Here is a 19958-nt window from a genome sequence, read left to right as displayed (position 1 = left end):
AGGAAAAAGACTCAGGTTTCTTCATCAGCTTTGCTCAGGAGCATGGAAGACCTGATGCTGAGCAGCAGAAAGTACTTGGAGACCCCAATGAAAACAACCTGTAAAGGCTGTGCATCCACGAAGAGCAGGAAAGGTTGGGCATGGTAGCATTCAGGCTGTGAAATCACATATATACCAAAATATGATGATACTAAGACCATAATGCTCATGTTCAGTGGAAATACAAGAATGTGGAATATGTAAGTTTTAACAGCTGGGCACAGATAATAATCCATTGTCATTCCAGGAAATACCAAGTGGCACGTAGGGCAGTCTCCTTTCTCTAAAGCAGAGACCAGAGATGCCAGAACACATCTGCTGTCCCTCTGTGGTACTTGCTGGCTTTTCTTCACCTACCAGGTCTTCACACCCAGGTAACTGGGAAGCAGAGGCATCCCTGACTTGGTTTTTCCTGTTATACAGTAAATAACTGAGCTGTATTGAGCCAAATTAAAAATTCTGTAGTTCTGCTCTGAGGTTCTGCTCCCTTTTAATACTGAGTCTTTTCCCCCTACAGTTCAACATAATAAGTACTTAAAGGCATGGAAATTTCTGAGGGCTTTAAATGACTCCTCAGTCATACCACGAAGGCAAAGATAATGGTTATGAATAAATGAGATAACTGCATTTGTCTTAAAAGGGCAGAGAGGAAGTCGAACAGGAGGGAAAACAGGTCAGAGAGATGAGATCCCATTCTCACTGACATGGGAACTGCACTAGCCAGGCTTTTAAAGCTTGCATTTAAGAGTACAACCTGTCATGAACAATGGGAAATCCAGGAAATAAAATATTTGAAGGTGTGTTTGCTGGTATAAACATGTCCTGTGATCTCACATAACCATGTTGCTTTGGCAGCTTGATTATAAGACTACAATTCCAAGGTGGGAAAGTGCTCTCTTCAGCTGTGGGTTTAGCACAGGACATGCCTCTGGTGTTGGTACAGATACAGACACACTGCAGCTTTTAAACTCAGTGTTCCTAACATGAAAGTGAAATATAATACCACCCATCTTACATAAGTTTAGTATCACTTTCCCTGAAAGTGTAGTCTTTTGTTACTGCAAAAAGGAATCTGAAATGCTGCCTCCTAACAGGGACCTTTTTTCCACAACTAGAGAGATACATATATTTTATCTATTGAAGGACTTAGGGCTTGAAAAGGCTACTAATAGGTCCATTATTGCTCCTCCAGTCACTGCAAGAAATTTCAGTCCTGAGCAGAGGACACCAATATACTAAGTTCAGAAAAAAGAAAGATGTTAGGATCCTTAAATTTCCTAAACGACTCATTGAAATAATGTTGATTTCTTTTAACAGACACATGTTCATTCTACTAAAACAATCGATTTTAGATGTTGTCCTATTACAAATTATATGGATGTAAGAATTGGAAAAAAGAGATGTTAACCAAGGCGCTAACAGGTTCTGAAGCAATGACCTACAATAACTTGAGTAAAAAAGGTGATTTTGTGATTAGGGAGCATTCTAGACATATCCTTAAGGCATGTGACTCTGGTTTTACATAAAAGCCACCTAAATCTTAAGACAGTCAAAACACGTAACTGAAGAAGCTAATTTTTGAGCTAAACAAACTGTTGTTTCCATCACAACTTTTTACCTTTTTTGCCTGAAACTGTGTTTCTGACATCCCTATTATAGCTGCAGTTTATTTGTGCAGTTCAGGAAAGAATTGAGTGTATTAATGGAACTTTTCTATTTCCAGATTAGCTGCTTTGAAAGTGAAAAGGAAGCCACCTTTATTGTAAAGCATAAGCCAAGTGTATTCAGGGTTCTCTCCAGTTGCTGTGCTGACATGGACTGGAAGGTTAAGTGAAAAGTTGACTCCCAGGTGCAAGGGACTTGTCAATATTTTTATTGACTGCAGAAGCATCAACCTTCAGTCTCAATGCTGTGATAGCATTAAGATTACCATATTGAAAAATTTAGGTATTATATTTATGACATTTTCTCACAGCACTTTTATTTTAGACTTAAAAATAAAGCTTTAAATTCCCTGCCCAATGTAATCTTACCAGGACAGCATTGCCAGATTAACAATTGGCATACACTGACTTTCTTGGGTGTATACTGAATTAAGCCAGGTCAATCTGTTTTGGAATTTCGTAACACTGTAGGAGTGTCAAGAACAACACAAAGCACTAAAATAGCAAATGTGAAGATCTGGACATGGTTCCTCTGCTCTGTGCTGTTTGGTTTCTTACTGCAAGCATTTCACACGGTGACAGCAGGCTCGTCTGCCTTCCTTTCTGGCTCCTCAGCACCTCAGAGCTGCTCCCTGGCACGGCAGGCACTGCACGGGGATGTCTGAACCCAAGCCAAGGGAAAGGAGATGTGTTGCTCTCTCCAGTAGTAGTGAGCTGATGAAGGTCACGTCTTTAAAAGGAGCAACATGATAGTCTCCAAGCAGAGGAGAAACCCCAGCCAAAGAACTGTCACTCTTGGTCCTTCAAGATTTATGCTTTGTATCCATTTTTTTTGCAGGATTTCTGCTGGGGCTTCCTTTTATCCATGCCTTCTTGTATTTCCAAAGGAAAGGCCTTTAGGTTTTCCTTCACACAGGGGAAGCGGAACCTTTTGGAGTAGACCAGACTACAGTCCTGTAAAGAAAATAACATTACAAGCAGGATACAAAAAAGGGAAATGCTTATATTCCAGTCTCATTAAACTACATTTATATTTAGAATTCTTCTGAAATGAATTCTTCTTCTAGGCTGAAATATTCCAGCAATTTAACTTTTTCTTAGTCAATAATTCCAACATCTGGTTAGAGCCAACTGGGTGAAAAATAAAACCCTCAAATCAACCGTTCCACTGCTTCTATTAAAGTGACCTTCACCAGCTCCCTGCTCCAGGGAATAGCAACACCCCTCCTTCAGCTGCCTTCTTCCAGCACCATGCATGGGTTTCCTGGCCTGCTCACTGAATTCCGAATAGGATTTCATGGGTAAGCTGCAGCTGATGGCTTATTCTTGGAGAGTGAATAAAGGTGTAAGAGATTCCATGGGTTTTACTGAAAGAGCAAAGTTTTCCTCTAAATCTTGGCTGATGAAGATTTCTACCTCCTGGAAGGATCTTCCAAATTCCTGCAATGGCATGTGAGACTTGGAGCCCCAGCACACTCTTCCTCACCAGTCTCCACAAAAATGGCCTAAAGGCCAACACAAGCACCAAGTCCTAGGGGCTCTCACAACAGATCATCTTTTCCATAACTCCCAAAAAAACTATACTTACTTCCACTAATCCATGCACTTGTATTGTCCTAGGAGACTACTAAAAATTACCACTTTTATATCAATATCACAGAAGTGTCCAGTAACCAGAGTAGTTAAATGAACTTTGTTCAGCTGAGACAATTCAAATGAGATTTCATCCCTTACCCTCAATAAATGTACTCCCTGGTTAAAACCTAAAAACACACCGGGTACTAAAGCTTGAGCTAATGGCTCTTCTCTGAACTCTCGATGGCAAAGTATAAAAGCTGTTGTGCACAAAGAAGGTATTTTTGCTATCCCTGTTCTGTTCACAGACCCAGTACTTATTTTTTCCCCAGGAGCTGTAACCAGTTAGTAATTGAATAGAAAGAAGCAAAACTGATGGAACACTTTCATGTATTTGCAATGTCGAGTTTGAACAACTGGAAGAGAAAGTAATTAATGTATTATTATTCCTTTGCTCCATGGCAAGACTGACGTCCTTGGTTCTCTTGACATGCTGATCACCAAATTCCAAATAAGATTTCATGGGTAAGCTGGAACTGGTGTTGCTGATGGATTATTCTTGGGGATTTAAGTATGAATAAAGACATCAGTTTAGATAGATCTGGACATCTTTTAGGGAGAAAGAGATTCCCTAGGTCTTACCTAAATAGCAAAGTTTTCCCCTTGCCATGGTCATTTGCAGCTGGCCTTTCTCTGGGAGCTTGGCTTGGCTATTCATGTGTTCCTGTCCTTGCTTTTGTTTCTTTTATCACTATCTGGGCTTTAGCAGCAGATTCAGCTGATAATTATATCAAAATCACAATCAGCCTGCTTCCATGTGACTGGGAAGCTTGAGGAACAACTTCTCTTCATCTATTGTCCTTTTCTGCGCTGACTGCCAGGCCCCTTCATACTCAGGAATGAGTGTGAGGCCTTAGTCTCTGAAAAGCCCTGAAAGTGGATTTCAGTTGCACAACCTCCAGAGCCTATTGTTTTTTGTCTCTTGGTATCCCTAGTACGTTAAGCTGCCAGTTTAAAAGGGGAGATTAGAGTTTAAATTGGACTGGCTACTGTTGCTTGCATTGCCAAATGGCACACAGCCCCCCAGCTCCAAGGCTCAGGGCTCCAAGTGGTGCCCACTGGACCATGGCAAAGGAGGGGAGAGGCTGTTTCTGCAGGTGGGATCCCAATGTCAAGACAGCTCCTCACAGGTAACACAGGTGCTCAATTTGCATTCTTTTGGCTGAAATGAGTTGCCAACTGGTGCGGATTTTGGCTAAAAGGAACTGGGCAAATCATGACTATGAACCACTGCACCCCTGAGCCCTGGGTCCATGTACCCTTAGTGCTGCTCTCTCAGTCCTGGGATTTTCAGCATAACTCTTCTTTCAATGCCCTATGAATTAAACTTTACAATATGTAGAGTCGAGCCCTTTTTTTAAACCCTTATCCTGGTATAGTTCTGTGTTTAATCAGATGACTCTTTAATGTGTTTTCTCCCTTCCATGACCAAGGCAGGAGGGAGCCATTCAAATTTCAAATTTATTAGTCCAATTCAGGCAAAACTGAGCTGCCAAAGCATGCTGCCAGAGTTTATTTTTGACATGTTTGACATGAATGTTTGACATGAATCACATCTGAAAGTAATACATACAGGGATGGTATCTTTACCACAAGACGTAAAGGAAAGGCTCTGCCTATCCATGCCCAGGACTGACCCCACATGACTGGAAGTTGAGTGGGAAGCAGCTGTAGTATTACATTTATCACTTAATACCTACAATCATGTCCAAGGTCAGTGCTCAGTCACCTTCTGCTGAGGTGAGCAGTAAGGGATGAAAGTTGCTCCCTTTCCTCTTTTCTTCTCCAAAAGCTACCTTTTCTCCCTGTCTTTAGAAAGTGTTGCAATAAAACAGAAGTAAATGTTTTAAATTGCTAATATGGTCAGATTACATAATTTCCTCTCCCCTTTTCTGAAAGGGTAATAGGAGGAAGGGCACTCAATCTGCCCAAGGACTTTTAAAAGCATTTTTATTATCCTCCTTTTTGTGGGGTTTTGATGTAGTTTAAAACATTTCAGATAATCATTAGAATTATTCCCACTTGGATCAGAACTAATGGCACTTAGCAAGGCACTGTGATAAAAGACTTGAGCAGGGTGATGCAGGCTACAAAATGATTGAAGTAAATTAACTGAGTGAAACTTCAGAGGATATTTGAAGATACTTAAGTTTATGAGCACTATACAGAACAGCTGCTAAGTCATGACTTTTATTGGCACAGCAACTGTAAGGAAATACACTTCAGCTAGCATGGGTTGTCTCATGAAAAGCCTAAAATCTGATCTGTCTCTAAGCCTCCTTAGGTACAAAAGCTAGCTAAAATCCCTTTGCCAAATCCAATGTCAGAAAAGTCTTTTTTGCCACACATTAGCCTAATACTCTTCTGAATTACCATAATATTAAAAGCAACCTGTCACTAAAACCCTTCAAATTGGTCCAGCTTCTCTGCCAAAGAGGCCCAAGAAAGTATGATTTTCTTCAGCTTCACTTCCTATGCTTTAACATTTAACTCAGCCCAGGGGTGAGTTGAAATACTTGGGTCAAGCACAAGCAGGAACCACAACCAATACAGAGATATTATACTAACTTTGTCTCTCTCTATTGCCTTGGATAAGTTTTTACTTCTCTGGACTTTTAATTTTCCCTACATGAAGAGGAATAGTATGTGTTTACTTACTTTGTGGTACAGGTGTTTAAAGCACTAATTATAATTTCTGCAGATCTCTTTCAATGTTACCTAAGCAGTATTGCTAAACACATTTTGAAACCATAGTCATATGGTGTGATTCACCATCTGGCCTGGCCAGTTTGGTAAGAAATTTATTCTCAATTATTTACAATCAATGTTTTACTTTGAGTGATACCATCAGGGGAATCTTGAAAACTCAGATAACAAGCAGTAAATGACTGACAAATTTCCACAATAGGCAAAATAAGCAGGACTTTCAAAAAGATTAGAAGAGGCTTCCATTAACTCACTGCAAGTATCTTCTATGCATTGCCAAGGCCTAGGTTAACTGAAACACAGCTTTTCAAAGAAAAAGCCCCACCTTCATTCAGAAAAGCACAGTGTGTGCAAAGACCCTGAGAGGCTGAAATGATCTATTTCTGACAGCTCGAACTGCCACTCTTGAAAATACCTGCTGAATCCTTCCTAAATTCAAGACACTTCATTTGGGAATTAAAATAGTTAAATATGCTCAAGTTTGTCCCAAATGTGTCTGTGTTACAAATCCTCTGCTGTTAAAAAGGAAGGATAAACCTGGCATGTCAGGGCAGGAATCAAGCCCAAACTCTCTGAGTAGCTGCACTTGGCTCCTCATTGGGCTGTGCGTGGGAGGGAGTCCACCCCTGCCACAGCAGGGACAGTGCCACTGGGAAGATCCTGCTCATGTGAGCTCTGCCTCCACACAACTGCCCTGAGCAACCTGGCTCAGGAAACTTGAGCCCAGCCACCACAGCCACAACCAGAGAGTGCTGGCACTTCACCTTGTCAGAGCCTACAACTCCCTCTTGTAGCTCCAGAATAGAAAAAAAAAACCAAACCCTCTGAGCTGCAATCACTTTTGGTGATTTTCATTCATTTAAATGTCAGAAGAGACTTCAGAGATAGGATGTGGAGAAATACTCCCAGTGCAGGTAGCTGGGTGTGCAAGCTCCCAGTGCCAGCTGCACGTTGTGCCCTGGATGGCAGGAAACAACTGCTGGGAACGGGCACACATCCTTTTCCTAACGAAGGGCTCAGGACCCTGCATCACAGTCTGGGAGAGGACTGGTCACCCCAAGACTCTGCAGGAGCCAGTGAACTGCAGGAAGACCCCAGACCCGAAATTCCCCATGGGAATGGGTGCACAGATGGTAAGGGTATGAAAGCCCAGGGGTTCCTTGAGGGCCCCTCCTGGAGGAAGCAGTCTGAGCTGTTCCTGCTGCTGCACCATTCAATTATTAAACCTTTTTTTCCTGAAACTGGATGCCTGACACTCTGCTGTGGGAAACCTAGGTAAGAGATTTCTTTAACAAGGAAACAAATCCAATCAGGAGAAAGGTGCTATTGCATGCTCCTCTTAGCCCATCCTGGGTGCTGACCACCCACAAGTCAGAATAGCAACTAAACTGAGCCAAGTGTGCCAAATATCCTTCTGGCCATGTCTGCCCAACTCCCAGAATTTGAGACTCACGGCAAATAAAGGGGCCAGTTCTGCGCAGAGAAGAAGGAATTAAGACAACTGTAATTTTACACCACCTTTCTGGACTGCACTCAGATTTCACAGTTTAAGGTTGCCTTCCAGCTGCTATTTAAATTCATTCTTCTTCAGAGAGCAAGTGTGGCATGGTACAACTCTCCTCCCTGCTCACTTTAAATGTTAACTTTTGCAAATAGGATGACAGCCCTGTGCTGTGAATACAAACCTAACAATCCATGGACATTTATATTCCTTTTATGGAAAAGAACCCCAACCTACTGTTGGTATAGTTGATCTATATTGCCCTTGCATTTCCTGGTGCTAAGAAAGCAGAAAAGAGCACTCCTTGTGCTTGAGAGGCTGGACTGTGCTCATCTGTAAATAGAACACTCACAGTTGCTGATCATTTTAATTTAATACTGAGAGCTTCATCTGGCAGAATCCACAAGAACATGCAATTATGTACAATTAACATACATGTAGTGGTAGGACAAGGGGGAATGGTTTGCCTTAAAAATGGACTGTTTGGCTGTTAGCTGCTTGATCTTTTTCTGACAGGTCACCAGGACTGGAACAAAAAGAAATGACTGAAGCAGCTTGTTTTGCTTGTTGCTTACTGTACCTACACACACTGCTCTGCTACACAAACTGCAATGAGACCCAACGATGAGGAACTTGTCCTGTCAGGGGTGAAAGGATCCTTCATGATATAGGCTTCTTCCAAAAGCCTGTAAAAGAATAATTTCAGGCTTTTAAGTGTATACTTCAGAGGAGGGGATGGTTGAGAGGGGGAAATTGAGGAGGCTGAAAAGTTAGCCCTTTGTACTTGATTTGCTCATCCTGCTGTTGTACGAGGCAATGCAGCAGCTCTGCAGCTCCTTTTCTCTTCAAAACCTTCAACTCTGCAGCTGCCTTCAGTCCTATACTGCACTTCCTATCTCTCTTCCAAAAGCAGAGCAACTGGTGGGCCTCTCAATGTCATCTTACTATGTTTTTCTCAATGCTCTACCTTAAAGTAATTAGCTTGCATTTTTTGTGACAGGCACTCCTTAGCATGGCCAACTTCAGTACCTCGTCAAGTCACCATTTCAGTTGCACAGCTTTTAATCAGAAGTTCTCTTCCAAAGCTGCATTCATGTGTGTATAAAATAAAAAGGTTTTACTGCTCTTGGTTATGTCACTGCTGTAAAGCTGAGGTCCCCACCTCCTAAAAGCAGGAGCTACTGGCAGAGAGCCTTGCAGTCACCATGAGTGTGCTTACTTTATGTCACAGTCTGTACTGCTTGCTCCAGGGTGTTGAGGGAGTGCATTTATTAATAATTTGGCAACCTGCTTGGGAAAAACTAAAGCTTTATTTTTTTCTGGAAGCTCTAGGAAAATAATATGGAAGTCAGTTGAGTGTCTGTCTGCACAGGGCACCTAGCAAGGGCACCTGACTTACTCCTGGGCTTAAGTCAAACTTGGATTCTGGCAATAATATGGATAAAAGGTATTCTGTCAACTCGTACTGCCTTCTCCTTGCCTCCGTACACACACACGTGTGTGCAGGAGTGTGTGTCTCCTTTTTCTGTCCACTCAAACAGAAAATTGTATGGCCAGAGCCTTCCACTGTTAGGGAAGATCAGGCATCTTACCATGGCAGATCACCCTGTCAACAAGTCCCTGGGGTAGAAAGACAGGATTGTGTTTGCAAAGTTCCCCTTGCAGGATTCCCAGCCCTCGTCAGTGCAGAGCCATTGGACAAGGCCTCCTGTCCAGCACATTTCCTGCAGCATAGCATTTGGGACATGTGAGCAAGCCAAGAAAGATGGGGTGTGAAGCTATTTCTTAAAAGCATCTATAGAAGTATGATGCTGAAGCATTACTCTTTTGCTTTTGGCACCTGAGCAATCCAAACAAAGCTGGGATGTTAACACTGGGCTTGGATAACCTAAATTAAGATTCACATTCAGCCTCTTCAGGAATGGACCTGATCAAAGGTGAGCCATTGCTTTGTTGAGTGGAAAAGGGAAAACCAGTAGCACTGTGGGGTTTGGAATGATAAAAAGACAGCTGCCCAAAGACAACAGCCCCAGCAGGTGGTGATCAACAGCTGTTTCCATGCTTTAAGAAACTGAGCAGTCTTATTGGGGGAAATGCTGAGTACATGCCTGACTTCCAGCTCCAGAGAGTTCCTGACCATGTTTGCCTGATGGATTTGTTGACCATGATGGCCTCCACCAAGTTACACATGCATTTAAAGCAAAGTGCTTTATTTTATGGGGAGTTTAATCTCTGTAGACAAAGCTGTAACTGCATAATTTCTGGTCAAAATTTCCCTACTTAGAGAGAGAAAAGGCTTCGGTCCCTGAAAATATAAATACATAGTGAACATCCACACACCCTGATGTCACACAGTCTGACAAGGGATTGTCCAAACCACACAAAAAAGCTATTCAAAATTCCACATCATGCCAAATAGCTCTTAAGAAGTGTTTCTGCCATATGTATTTCATTCATGCTGTGTGTATCTATCGCTCAGCTGGGGGAGGCTACAGTGAGGGGAGGGCTATTCCCAGAAATACCAGGCCTGCAGTCAGCAGTATTCTAGCAAGAAAATATTGGTACAGTAGAGTTGTCAGTGGGGCTAGGAACTAGGCTAAATGCAAATTTTTGCATGATATTGAAGCAGGGCACAAAAACTGACTGTTGTCTTTCCTACCAACACTGACAATTTTTAACATTCCTTCCCCTCGGAAAAAGATCACTTTAAGTACCAAGCCTCATGCTCAGGATCAATACAGCACATTATTGGGCTCATGCAATGCACAGTACAAGGATTCTGATGCTCATAGTAGAAATGAAGTCTGTGATCTCAGAGGGCACTTACACAATCCAGTGTGAGTTTGGTGGCATCTGCCCATAGTATGTGTACAGGGCTGATAACTCACACAGCTCACATTTGAACTCTCCTGGTGTCTGAACTTCTTTGGGAGCATTCATTTTTAAGCTACCTGCAAGAAATACACACAAAAAAGTCTTTTAGCTTAAAATGCAATGCTGGGAACATATCTGCAAGAAGATTAAAGTGACCTGAGACATCTGGCTTTGTAAATTAAAACACAACAGAAAACTGACAATTGCAAACCTTGATTAGTAAATGTTTTCTCCCAAATCAAGTTGGTTTCCCATGTCCCAGTTAAATTTTCAAATTCCTTAGACAAGTCTACAAATTGTAGACTGGGAGCCTAACTATAAAGGTCACCTATTAATTTGGAACATCCATGAAAGAACTCAGGTGACAAAGCACATGGCTGCAATCTTGAAAACCCTCTGCTCAACTGAGGTCTATACTCCCTAAGTGCTTCCCAGGACACTGTTCCCTATCTGCTGCTGTGCAGAATTCCAATCCAGTTCTGCAATGCTCATCTCCTCCCTCAAACTGGAGCCATGAAATAGTTAGGGACCCCACTCAGGAGGCAGGTACCAGGAAGGTAAGTGTTGCAATGAAAATACTGTGTATTTTTCTTTGCTTCTGGTTCACCTTGGAATAGAGTTTTGGAAGCTTACCCCTGACTCCCTGTTCTCATCTGCTTTTCTATGGAAATGATGCCAATGGAATCACCTCGATGAAGTGTTGGCCCATTCCAGCCACATGGGAAAAAGGAGCAGACATCTTTAAAACAGTTTAGCTCCTATAACTTTTACGAAAATAGAAGGGGAAGGCTCTGCTTCATCCTCCTGGAGAATACCCATATATTTTTATAAATAGGAGAATCTGCACATAAGAAAGTTATTGCCCATCCTTCTGACAGACTTCAGGCCTCACTACAAAGGTGTGGCCATCAGTCCTGAGATATAACACATAGAAAGTCATGCTCCATCAGCTTTGGTGCTAACAGATTACTTATTTAAAATCCTGGCCATTGATTTACATTTTGGGAGCTTACCGTTCACTAATACCACTAATATTAGTTGAGGGTCTTTCCAAAAAGATCAGCTTTTTCCAAAAAATATGGTGTAGCCAGTAGGCTTTTAGGATTGATTTTAGTCTGTATCAACAATCCTATCAAGCACAGCTAACCATGTGCATGCCCTAAAATTGCACCAATCCATGAAAGAAACATGGTTGCTTGTCTGCAAACTGCAATCTTCTCTCACCTGCACCATTTTCTTGTACAGATGATAACTGACATTGCAGTTAACAAGAAAACTACAGCTTTTAGCCAAAAACCCTCACGCTTTTCATGGTACAGTGTTCTGCTGCAAACCAGTCAGCTTTTGGAAGAGAAGCAGAGGCTTCAGGTTATGAAGAAGGTAAGCACCAGGAATCTGGGTTTGGGTGGTATCTGAGCAGTAGGTTGTGTGTGCTCCCAGCTGAGCACATACACAGCCTGCCAAAGGACAGCAGGGCATTCCCACTCTTCCAGCTCTGGAGCCAGACCCTTTCCCTGCAGAGCTGATTCAGTTCACTAAGGCCATGTCCCTATTTATGCTTCAGCTCAGGGGTTTTCTTTTGGGAACAAATTGCCTGACTGTCCCTCCTTACCACACAGGTTTGCACCACAGAGAAGCCTTACAGCACACAAACCAGAGGGTTTCAGAAAAAATAAACCAAAAGATGTGCTCCAGAAGTACACCTAACACACTCCAACCTGAATGCCCAGCTGTTGACTATGCAGCCTACAGGCTGGGACCAGAGGTGATCTAAAACATCCCAAAACACAGAGAATGGGCAGCTGGTATCCAGCATCCAACACCTTAGTCCATGGTTTCAGTCTTACTACATCACACTAGTTACTAATGCAGTAACAAAAAATACTTTTAAATTTTCTTCTTCCAATATTTTTTTTCTTATTGCTTTAGGGAACTAAATTGGCTTGCAGGGGAATCCATGGGCTGCTAACAGGAGCACAAGGTAAGAGGCAGAACTGCAGCACCAGCAGAAAGGCAAGGCGGAGATGAGGGACCTGCACATCCCTCTTTTGGTGACAGTAAGCTGCTATTTCTGCTCGCCCGACGGGGTGAAACTGAATCCTCAGAGACATCTGCTGACAAGGTGAACTAGGGGCAAGGTGAAGCAGAGCTGGGACTACTTGTCCTCTAATGTTCCAGAAGAACATGGAAGTCCTCAGAGGCTACAGAGGCTTCATGACAGACACCCAGTTCAGAAAGTCCTCACCTGTTAAACCCTGAAATTTAATTTTGGAAATAATCTCCCTTACCTCATCATTCCTTTACCACCAGCCTTTCCACTGCCACTCCTGGCATTTCAGTAGCACAGAGTTCTTCAAATGTAACACAAATGGGGCTGGACACTGGTTTAAGAAATAAATTCACCTTGAGAACACCTTAGAAAACTGTATTTTTTCACAAATTATATGACTCTTGGATATCATGTGTTTTCCCTACCTCACTGGGATGCTTGAGAGAATTTATTCAACTCAAATGTTTTCAGATTTGTCAGTTAGTTGTAAGGCATGTACATGCTACCCATTTCTCCCTGTACATTAAAATCTGGATTCTTCAAGCTATGCACCAACTCAGCTAAGAAGTCTACTTTTTGAACCCTGCATTTTAGGATTGCTAGCTAGGTCCCCCTGGCATACCTCACTTTACCTTTTATGCAGGTACCCAGCAGCAATACCAACACACCCACTTGACAGAATGAGATTCAGATCAACACTTGTATGCAATTTTTTGTAATCAGTTGTTCTTAAAAAGTGGAGATCATTAACCCCAAAGAAGTAGAGTATGGACAGTCACTTGAAGCAAATAGAAAAGACTATAATGGTGACCTTTTCTTTAAAATAATGCAAAACACCAAGAACCACAACAAAAAAGAAGTATTTATGTCAGCGAAGGTCATAGACATTGGAATGAATATGTCCTGATCCCAAGTTAAAATAACAGCCCTGGGTTCAGAGATGAAGTATGTTAGATATAGAAACACCTGCTCTCTCACAGACCACTGGCATGTAGAACAGAATCTGTTCAATGCCTACCACTGGGAAGGAATGATATCTATGTACAAACACATTTTTGGCTATGCCAGTTGAAAAGCATATGATCCTGCCTGCAAGCTACAGATGAATTTATGATGCTTTCCATTTTACTCCCAGCTTACAAGTCACTGGTAGCAGCTGTACCACATTTTATTTCACTGGGAACATCATTTGTCCTGAAAGCTTGCCTACACATCAGCACTTGGGAAAGTTAAGGTTACTAGCTAAAGGTGTGAGGTCAGTGAAGGCACAGATTTCAGAGTGAGTGCTCCCATTCAGAAGTAAAGTTTGCTATCCAACAAAGTAAAGCCATTTCCTTCTGATGAAAGATATTTCATGGCAAGTTTATGCATGTGCTTCACACCTTTAGTCTAAACCAAGCAGACAAGATGCACTTTCCCACAGAGTGGCTTCCAAAAAGTTCATTTGCTTTGAATAACCATGTCTTTATAGCATAAACCCAGTTGAGACAGACATTAGTTTATCACAATGTCAGCTCATCGGTTTGGCCCTACACACCGTGTTAGCAGGATGCCCGATGTCACAGTGTGACAAGGTGTCTGTGTGCCCTCCAGACACGAAGCAGAGGGAGAACTCACTTCCCTCTAGCAAACCAACAGCAGGATAAAGGATCTCTTGAGAAAGTCTAGGGCACTAATCCCTTCTTAATGATGACAGGCAAATTTGTGACCACGAGCAACCCAAATCATCACCAGGTGCTACCGCTGGTTTTTCTTTTCTCCTTGGAAAGTTCTGAAGCAGCACCATGTCCCAGTAACATGTCACAAGTCTGGCTGGCTAACACATGCTGAACAGGTCTTTGACAATAACTTGCCTAGAACTGAATTCTGCACCAGCATATGGCACTCTGACTGGAAGCCACAAGGTACTTGAACACATCCTTACCTGATGCACATGCCCAGCTCTTCTGGAAAGAACACAGTTACCCACATGCTTGGGTAACCACTGAACAAGCACGCTCCGCAGAAACCTGCCAGGTCAAGCTTAGAGTGCTGCAGGAAGTGTGTGAGATTGGCTCACATGTCCTGGCAAAAGGTGAAGCACACAGATTTCAGTGCCATTTTAAGTAAATAACTGCATTAAAAGAAAGGCAGGGGTTGGGTAGTGCTGTAAGAGTGTTTCTCCATGCTGTCTGCAACTGATACCTGATACAGACGTGGGGAAATGGCTCTCAGTCCAGTTCTCTGGAGACTCTTAAAGACTTCAGGGCAATTCTGCTCAGAGCACTCTGCTAAGAGGCCCGGAAGGCATGCCAGAAATCATAAATCACCCTTAAATTGTCGGGGTCAGTGGCAAAGTAGTAGCACAGATAAGTAATCTGATTTTCTTTGCTTCAAACCTCATTAGCACAAGTCTTTACAATGCATAAGTTAAGCCCCTCTTAATAGTCCACAGTAGACTCCTGTATTTCTGAGTCACTGATAAACTAGAGAAACCATACAAGAAACAAAGTGCCTATAAACAGATGCAGACTTTGATTTGAAAGGCTGTCAGATAAAACCAACATTGACACACCCTCAGTCCTCTCCTACAAAACCCTTGTTTCTTTTACCTGCCAGGATTTTCCTGCAGTATCCACCAGTGATGACAATAACCTATTAAAATATTCACAGCTTGATTTTCTACAGGAAGGAGTGCTCTCTACTAGAAGAGCAGGAGTTCATACCCTGGCATGTACCACTGTTTGATGTGACAGATATTTAAACACACTTCAGCAGCAGCGGTGCACTTGCTTTCTTCAGAAAAGCAATCTGCTGCCTAACTGATCAGGTAGTAGATAAAACAGCAGAACCTTCTTACTTGCTAGTTAATCCCCATGTGAACAACTCTGTTCCTCCTGTTCCTTTGTGCTACAGCCCTGAAGGCATGTTTAGGTCACCTGTGGCTGCCTCCCTGCTCTTCCTTTGAGGTGACTTACCTTGGGTTCAGCATGAATTAGCCCAGGACTGTAATTTCACCAAGTGTGGCCATTCAGAACTTTCATCCTTGCTCACTCTCCCAAAGATCACTTGATTGAATTAAACCTTGACTTGTTGCCGCACCTTTTCCCCCCAGGCTGGGGGGTTGTGCTGGTACCGCTATGCTTTCTCTGCTTGGAAGGAACAGAGATCCCTGCAGGCTTCCCTCTAGCCATGGGCCACAGAGCAGGCCCCAAGCCCCGCTCCTGAACAACAGCTTCCATGGATTCTCCATGGCAGCAGCAGCAGGATAAACAGTCTGGGTCGTCACAGGTGTGAAAGCCAGTGTGTTTTCTGAACAGTTGTAGGGAAAGAGAAGTAACACAGACAAATCAAACCCCTTCCTTAGGTAAAAAGGCTTTCTGAACACAAGATGAATCTCAAAAAGGCATCTATACCTAAGATCCATGATTTAACAAAGCTGAGAAACCAACACTCAACAAAAACCTAGCCCAAGAGCCCCTTACTCAGAGATGGCATGCAGCCTGCTCTAAATTAGGCAGCATTTAGTAAGAACCTCAAATTAGGTGAGAATTTAAAGCTTCACACAGGAAGGTTGCACAAGGCAACATCTTCCGGTAACACTAGAGATCCAAACACTGAAGTGTTGCTAAAGTGATCATCACTTCTGGATCACAGTTATTCTTTGCCAAAATGGAAAATCCAGACCTGAGGTCAGATTTCATTAAATCTCCCTCTTACTGTACAGCCACAATAAAAAAATCAACCTACAGCGATAGTAACTCTCTGTCCTGAACTTGCTTTGTCTCCCTTCCAAACTGCAGCTCCCTATTAGAAATGCTACATTAGTAGCCATAGTGGGGAAGAGCAAGTTGCTCTATTAATATGTAAGTGATGACCATTACGTTTTAAGTTGTCCTTAAAAAAACTTAAGTGCAGGGCCACACACATTCCACTGAAAGTACCAGCTTGGTTAAGCACAATCTAAACTTAGTGCAATACTTTCCAACAGAGTCTAAAAATAGGAACACCAAGATTTTGTGGAAATACAGGAGAGGCTAACACAGTATTTTGGGAAATAAGACACTGCCACTTGACATAATCCTGAAAGGAAAAAATACAGCTCCAAAGATTTATCTCCCTACAGAAAGCAAAGCTGGGGTTGTAAGGAAAGACGCAGCCCGATTACATGGGGTTGCACGTGACAATGTCCCTGCTGTGAAGGCAGTGCCCACCTCCTCCTGTGACCAGGAACCTGTTCAGCGTTAACATGCCTGGGGAAGGGAATTCTTATCAATAAAGTGTGACTGCAGCTCTCGGTTTGTTAGGACTGAGCTCGAGCTGGGGACTGCAGAATGAAATAAAGCAAAACTATCCAGAAGGAAAAGCAAAACAAAACTACCAGAGGGGTGGGGGGTATGGGGTGAAGAGTGCCAGCTTCAAGAAAGCCTGGGAATAAAGGCAGGCTTGTCCCTACTATACCTACAACTTCCACATGCACACAGCCCACCACACCTTCCACAGCCATGCTAGTTTCCTCTGGGACATATTCCTCGGGGTTTGTTATCCCATCTGGTGTGAACAGTAAGCACAGAAAAGCACCGGAGAGATCTACTGGCAGCATATCTGATAGACCAAAGCCCACAGTCACCCAACCCTTAGAAAGTTTTCCAGGGCAGTTGTTGGGAGTTCTGTCACAAAAATTTGCAAATGGGTTCCTTGCTTCACACCTCCACACAAAGGTCACTTCATTGGTTACACTTTACAGTGGAAATTAAGTCTTGTAGTCAAGGGTTAGCAGCTTCCAAACTTCCTGACATACACCTATGTCAAATCCCTTTCTTCTAGCCATGTAGCAAGATGGAACAAGATAAATTCAGGCAGGCCCAAAACTTCCTGAATTTTTAGCAATGTTTTCAGGTTACTCTGTTCACCCCTGTCAGAAAGACTTGGCTTCCCAACCAGTACTTGGAATACTTTGCCTTAAAAATATGCAGGTACTGAGGCTGCACTTCTTTCAACACCTGATGCATCAAACAGGTATCAAGGCACGTATACAAGAACCACTTCCACAATTCTCTGTAGGACACAGAAATGTTCATTCTTAGACAGCTGAAGACCTATTTTATCACTGATTGCCAGGCCATTCCTTTTGTGCATGCTCTGTACTCTGCACAGTCTGTTCTCCAGAGGGTCTATACTTAGACTCTTTCCTTCCAGAAATTCTTTTGGACAAATTTACTTCTCTGTTCATCACAGGTAAAACAGAAGAAAAGTGTCCTTTTCTCATATGACAAATTTAATCATGGATGGAGACATGTAGATCCTAGAATTCACTATAACCAGAGTGGCCTGCTCCTCCTGGGTCACAAGCTAGGAGGGCAGACACAAAATCTTCACAGTTCGGACATTTTACCCAAGCAGCTCAAAATCCACTAAAAATTGGCAGCATCCTCAACATGTCACAGATACTTAATAAACTTTTCTTTGGCTTTAGATCTCCATCTGTCCAGCAAACACAGACAGGTCTAAAATTTCACTGAGGTCCAAAAAGAAAGTGTGGACTCAGAGTAGAGCTAATTAAGCAGCAGAGCTGATGGGGTCTTGACAGAAATTGTATGTTGTCCATGTTTTTCAAAGTGCTGGCTATAGGTCTAGGTAGATAAGGCTTAAAAACACTGTGATGTGTCATGCCAGATTTAAATGTGTGCTTCCTTTCTGCACATACACATGGCTCCAAGGGCAGTTAATGAGTAATAACTTCACTCATGTTAGGAAAATTATGACAAAATAAACTAACAGCTGGGGGAGAAGGCGTAGTGCAAAGTTGTTATGGCCTGTAGTTAAAAGCAGACTTCAAAGGAGGTGGCATGGTTCAGGTGTTAGATGGGCAGCAAAAAACAAAACAGAAAGAGCAGGTGAAAATGCTTTCACCATGTACTGAGAAAAGGAGCAAAATACACGTGCCAGTCCTCCCTTTTTTCCTGGCCTGGACTAAAGAACAAAGAAGCCCTAACCATTGCAACCACATAGATAACTAATTTCTTTCTTAATCCAAATCTCTGGTTTGTACCTATCTATTGGGAATTTGGGGCTTTTTACAGCTTTTTTGGTGTAGTGATTTTTGTGCCAGTAAAACCACTGATTTTTACTAACAGATCAGTGCAACAGATCAGTGCAAAGGTGATGCACAGGCTAGAGAGCTTGGCATCTCAACCAGCATGGGGAGCACATATCCATTACAAGTCACTGTAACAGCAGGATCCAAGTATTTTCCTACAGCTCTCATCAAACAAAAACCTTCTTTGGTCTGAATGACCTCAGACTGCTGCATCTGGGCAGAATAAAACTTTCAGGGGAGCATTCATCAGGCTCTTGACATAACCTTGTCGTATTTGTAGAGATCACAGACTGTTTGAGGTAAGGCACAAAGTGAGGCAAGGTATTACTAATTCTTTCATTGTAACAGCTTCTTTGCCCTTAATTTAGATGGGAAGTTAAGGCATGAGGAAAGTATTTCTGGTGTGGGATCCAGAAGCATGAAGGTCTTTAATTTTGTTTATATAAAACATGCTGTTTCAATTTTAAGATTATAGTTACATATCCTTATTAATTGCTAGTGCACAGGTCCAATTCTTTGGCTCACAGGTGCCAGGAGTTGGAAGGCAGTGGCCTCTAGCTCGGGAACCGTGAGTGTCTCCTTGGCGGCAGTGCCTGCTCAGCAGCTGCTCCCCCCGCTCCGGGCTCCGCTGTCCTCCCCCACTCCCGGTTCCCCCGTCCGGATTACGGTTCCCCCTCCCCTGGCTGCCGTTCCCCGCCCGGATCCCGCTGCCCGGCTCCCGTTTGCCGCAAAATTCCCGGTTCCCGCCGCCGTCGGCCCGGTTCCCGGCTTCCCCGAGGCTCTCCCTAGGTCCCCGTTTCCCCCCCGCAGAGCTCCCAGCGCCTTTCGCCCCCCGTCTCCCGTTCCTCGGTCCCCTCCCCATCTCCCCTTTGCTCGCCGATTCCCGGTTCCTGTGCCTCTCCCCCTCCCCCCACATTCCAGTTCCATCCCGAGCTCCTGTTTGCCTCCCGGTTCCCGTTTCCCCTCGGACTCCAGTTCCCCTCGCCCCCGGCGCTCACTCTCCACCCAGTTTCCAGCGGTGCCCCCGCTCCCGTTCCCGTTCCCGTTCCCGCTCCCGCTCCCGTTCCCGTTCCCGCTCCCGTTCCCGCTCCCGTTCCCGTTCCCGCTCCCGTTCCCGCTCCGCCACACGCGGTGCCCACCGAGCCACTTCCGGCATCGCGCGCGGACGCGGCGGCTCCGGGGCCTCCCTTAAAGGGGCAGGGGGCGCCTGGCGGCCGGCAGGGGGCGCTGTGCGCCCGTTAACGCGTCCTGCTTCCCTCAGTCCCTGCTCCGGCTTTGATGGACGCGCGTTGTCCCCAGCGTGTCCTCGCCCCTCGGGATGGACACCCAGGCATTCTCAGCGTGTCCCCAGCCCTCGGGATGAACACGTCGGCGTTCTCGGCCCTCGGGATGGACACGCCGGTGTTTCCA

General features: G+C 43.7%; 1 protein-coding gene across 1 annotated transcript; it reads right to left on the bottom strand.

The window, feature by feature from the left end:
- Positions 1–1818: 1818 nt before the first annotated feature.
- Positions 1819–19736, bottom strand: CDPF1 (cysteine rich DPF motif domain containing 1). The gene is given in 5 exon segments (XM_069003448.1): positions 1819–2657; positions 8121–8185; positions 8188–8231; positions 10373–10496; positions 19688–19736. Coding segments are annotated over 4 exon segments (366 nt in total). The 5' UTR covers positions 10486–10496; positions 19688–19736; the 3' UTR covers positions 1819–2513.
- Between the last annotated feature and the right edge of the window lie 222 nt (positions 19737–19958).

The sequence above is a fragment of the Aphelocoma coerulescens genome, chromosome 1A (genome assembly GCF_041296385.1).
Source record: "Aphelocoma coerulescens isolate FSJ_1873_10779 chromosome 1A, UR_Acoe_1.0, whole genome shotgun sequence".
Lineage (NCBI taxonomy): Eukaryota > Metazoa > Chordata > Aves > Passeriformes > Corvidae > Aphelocoma > Aphelocoma coerulescens.
The sequence above is the reverse complement of the archived record's forward strand: the minus strand, read 5'-3'. Positions and strand labels throughout refer to the sequence as shown.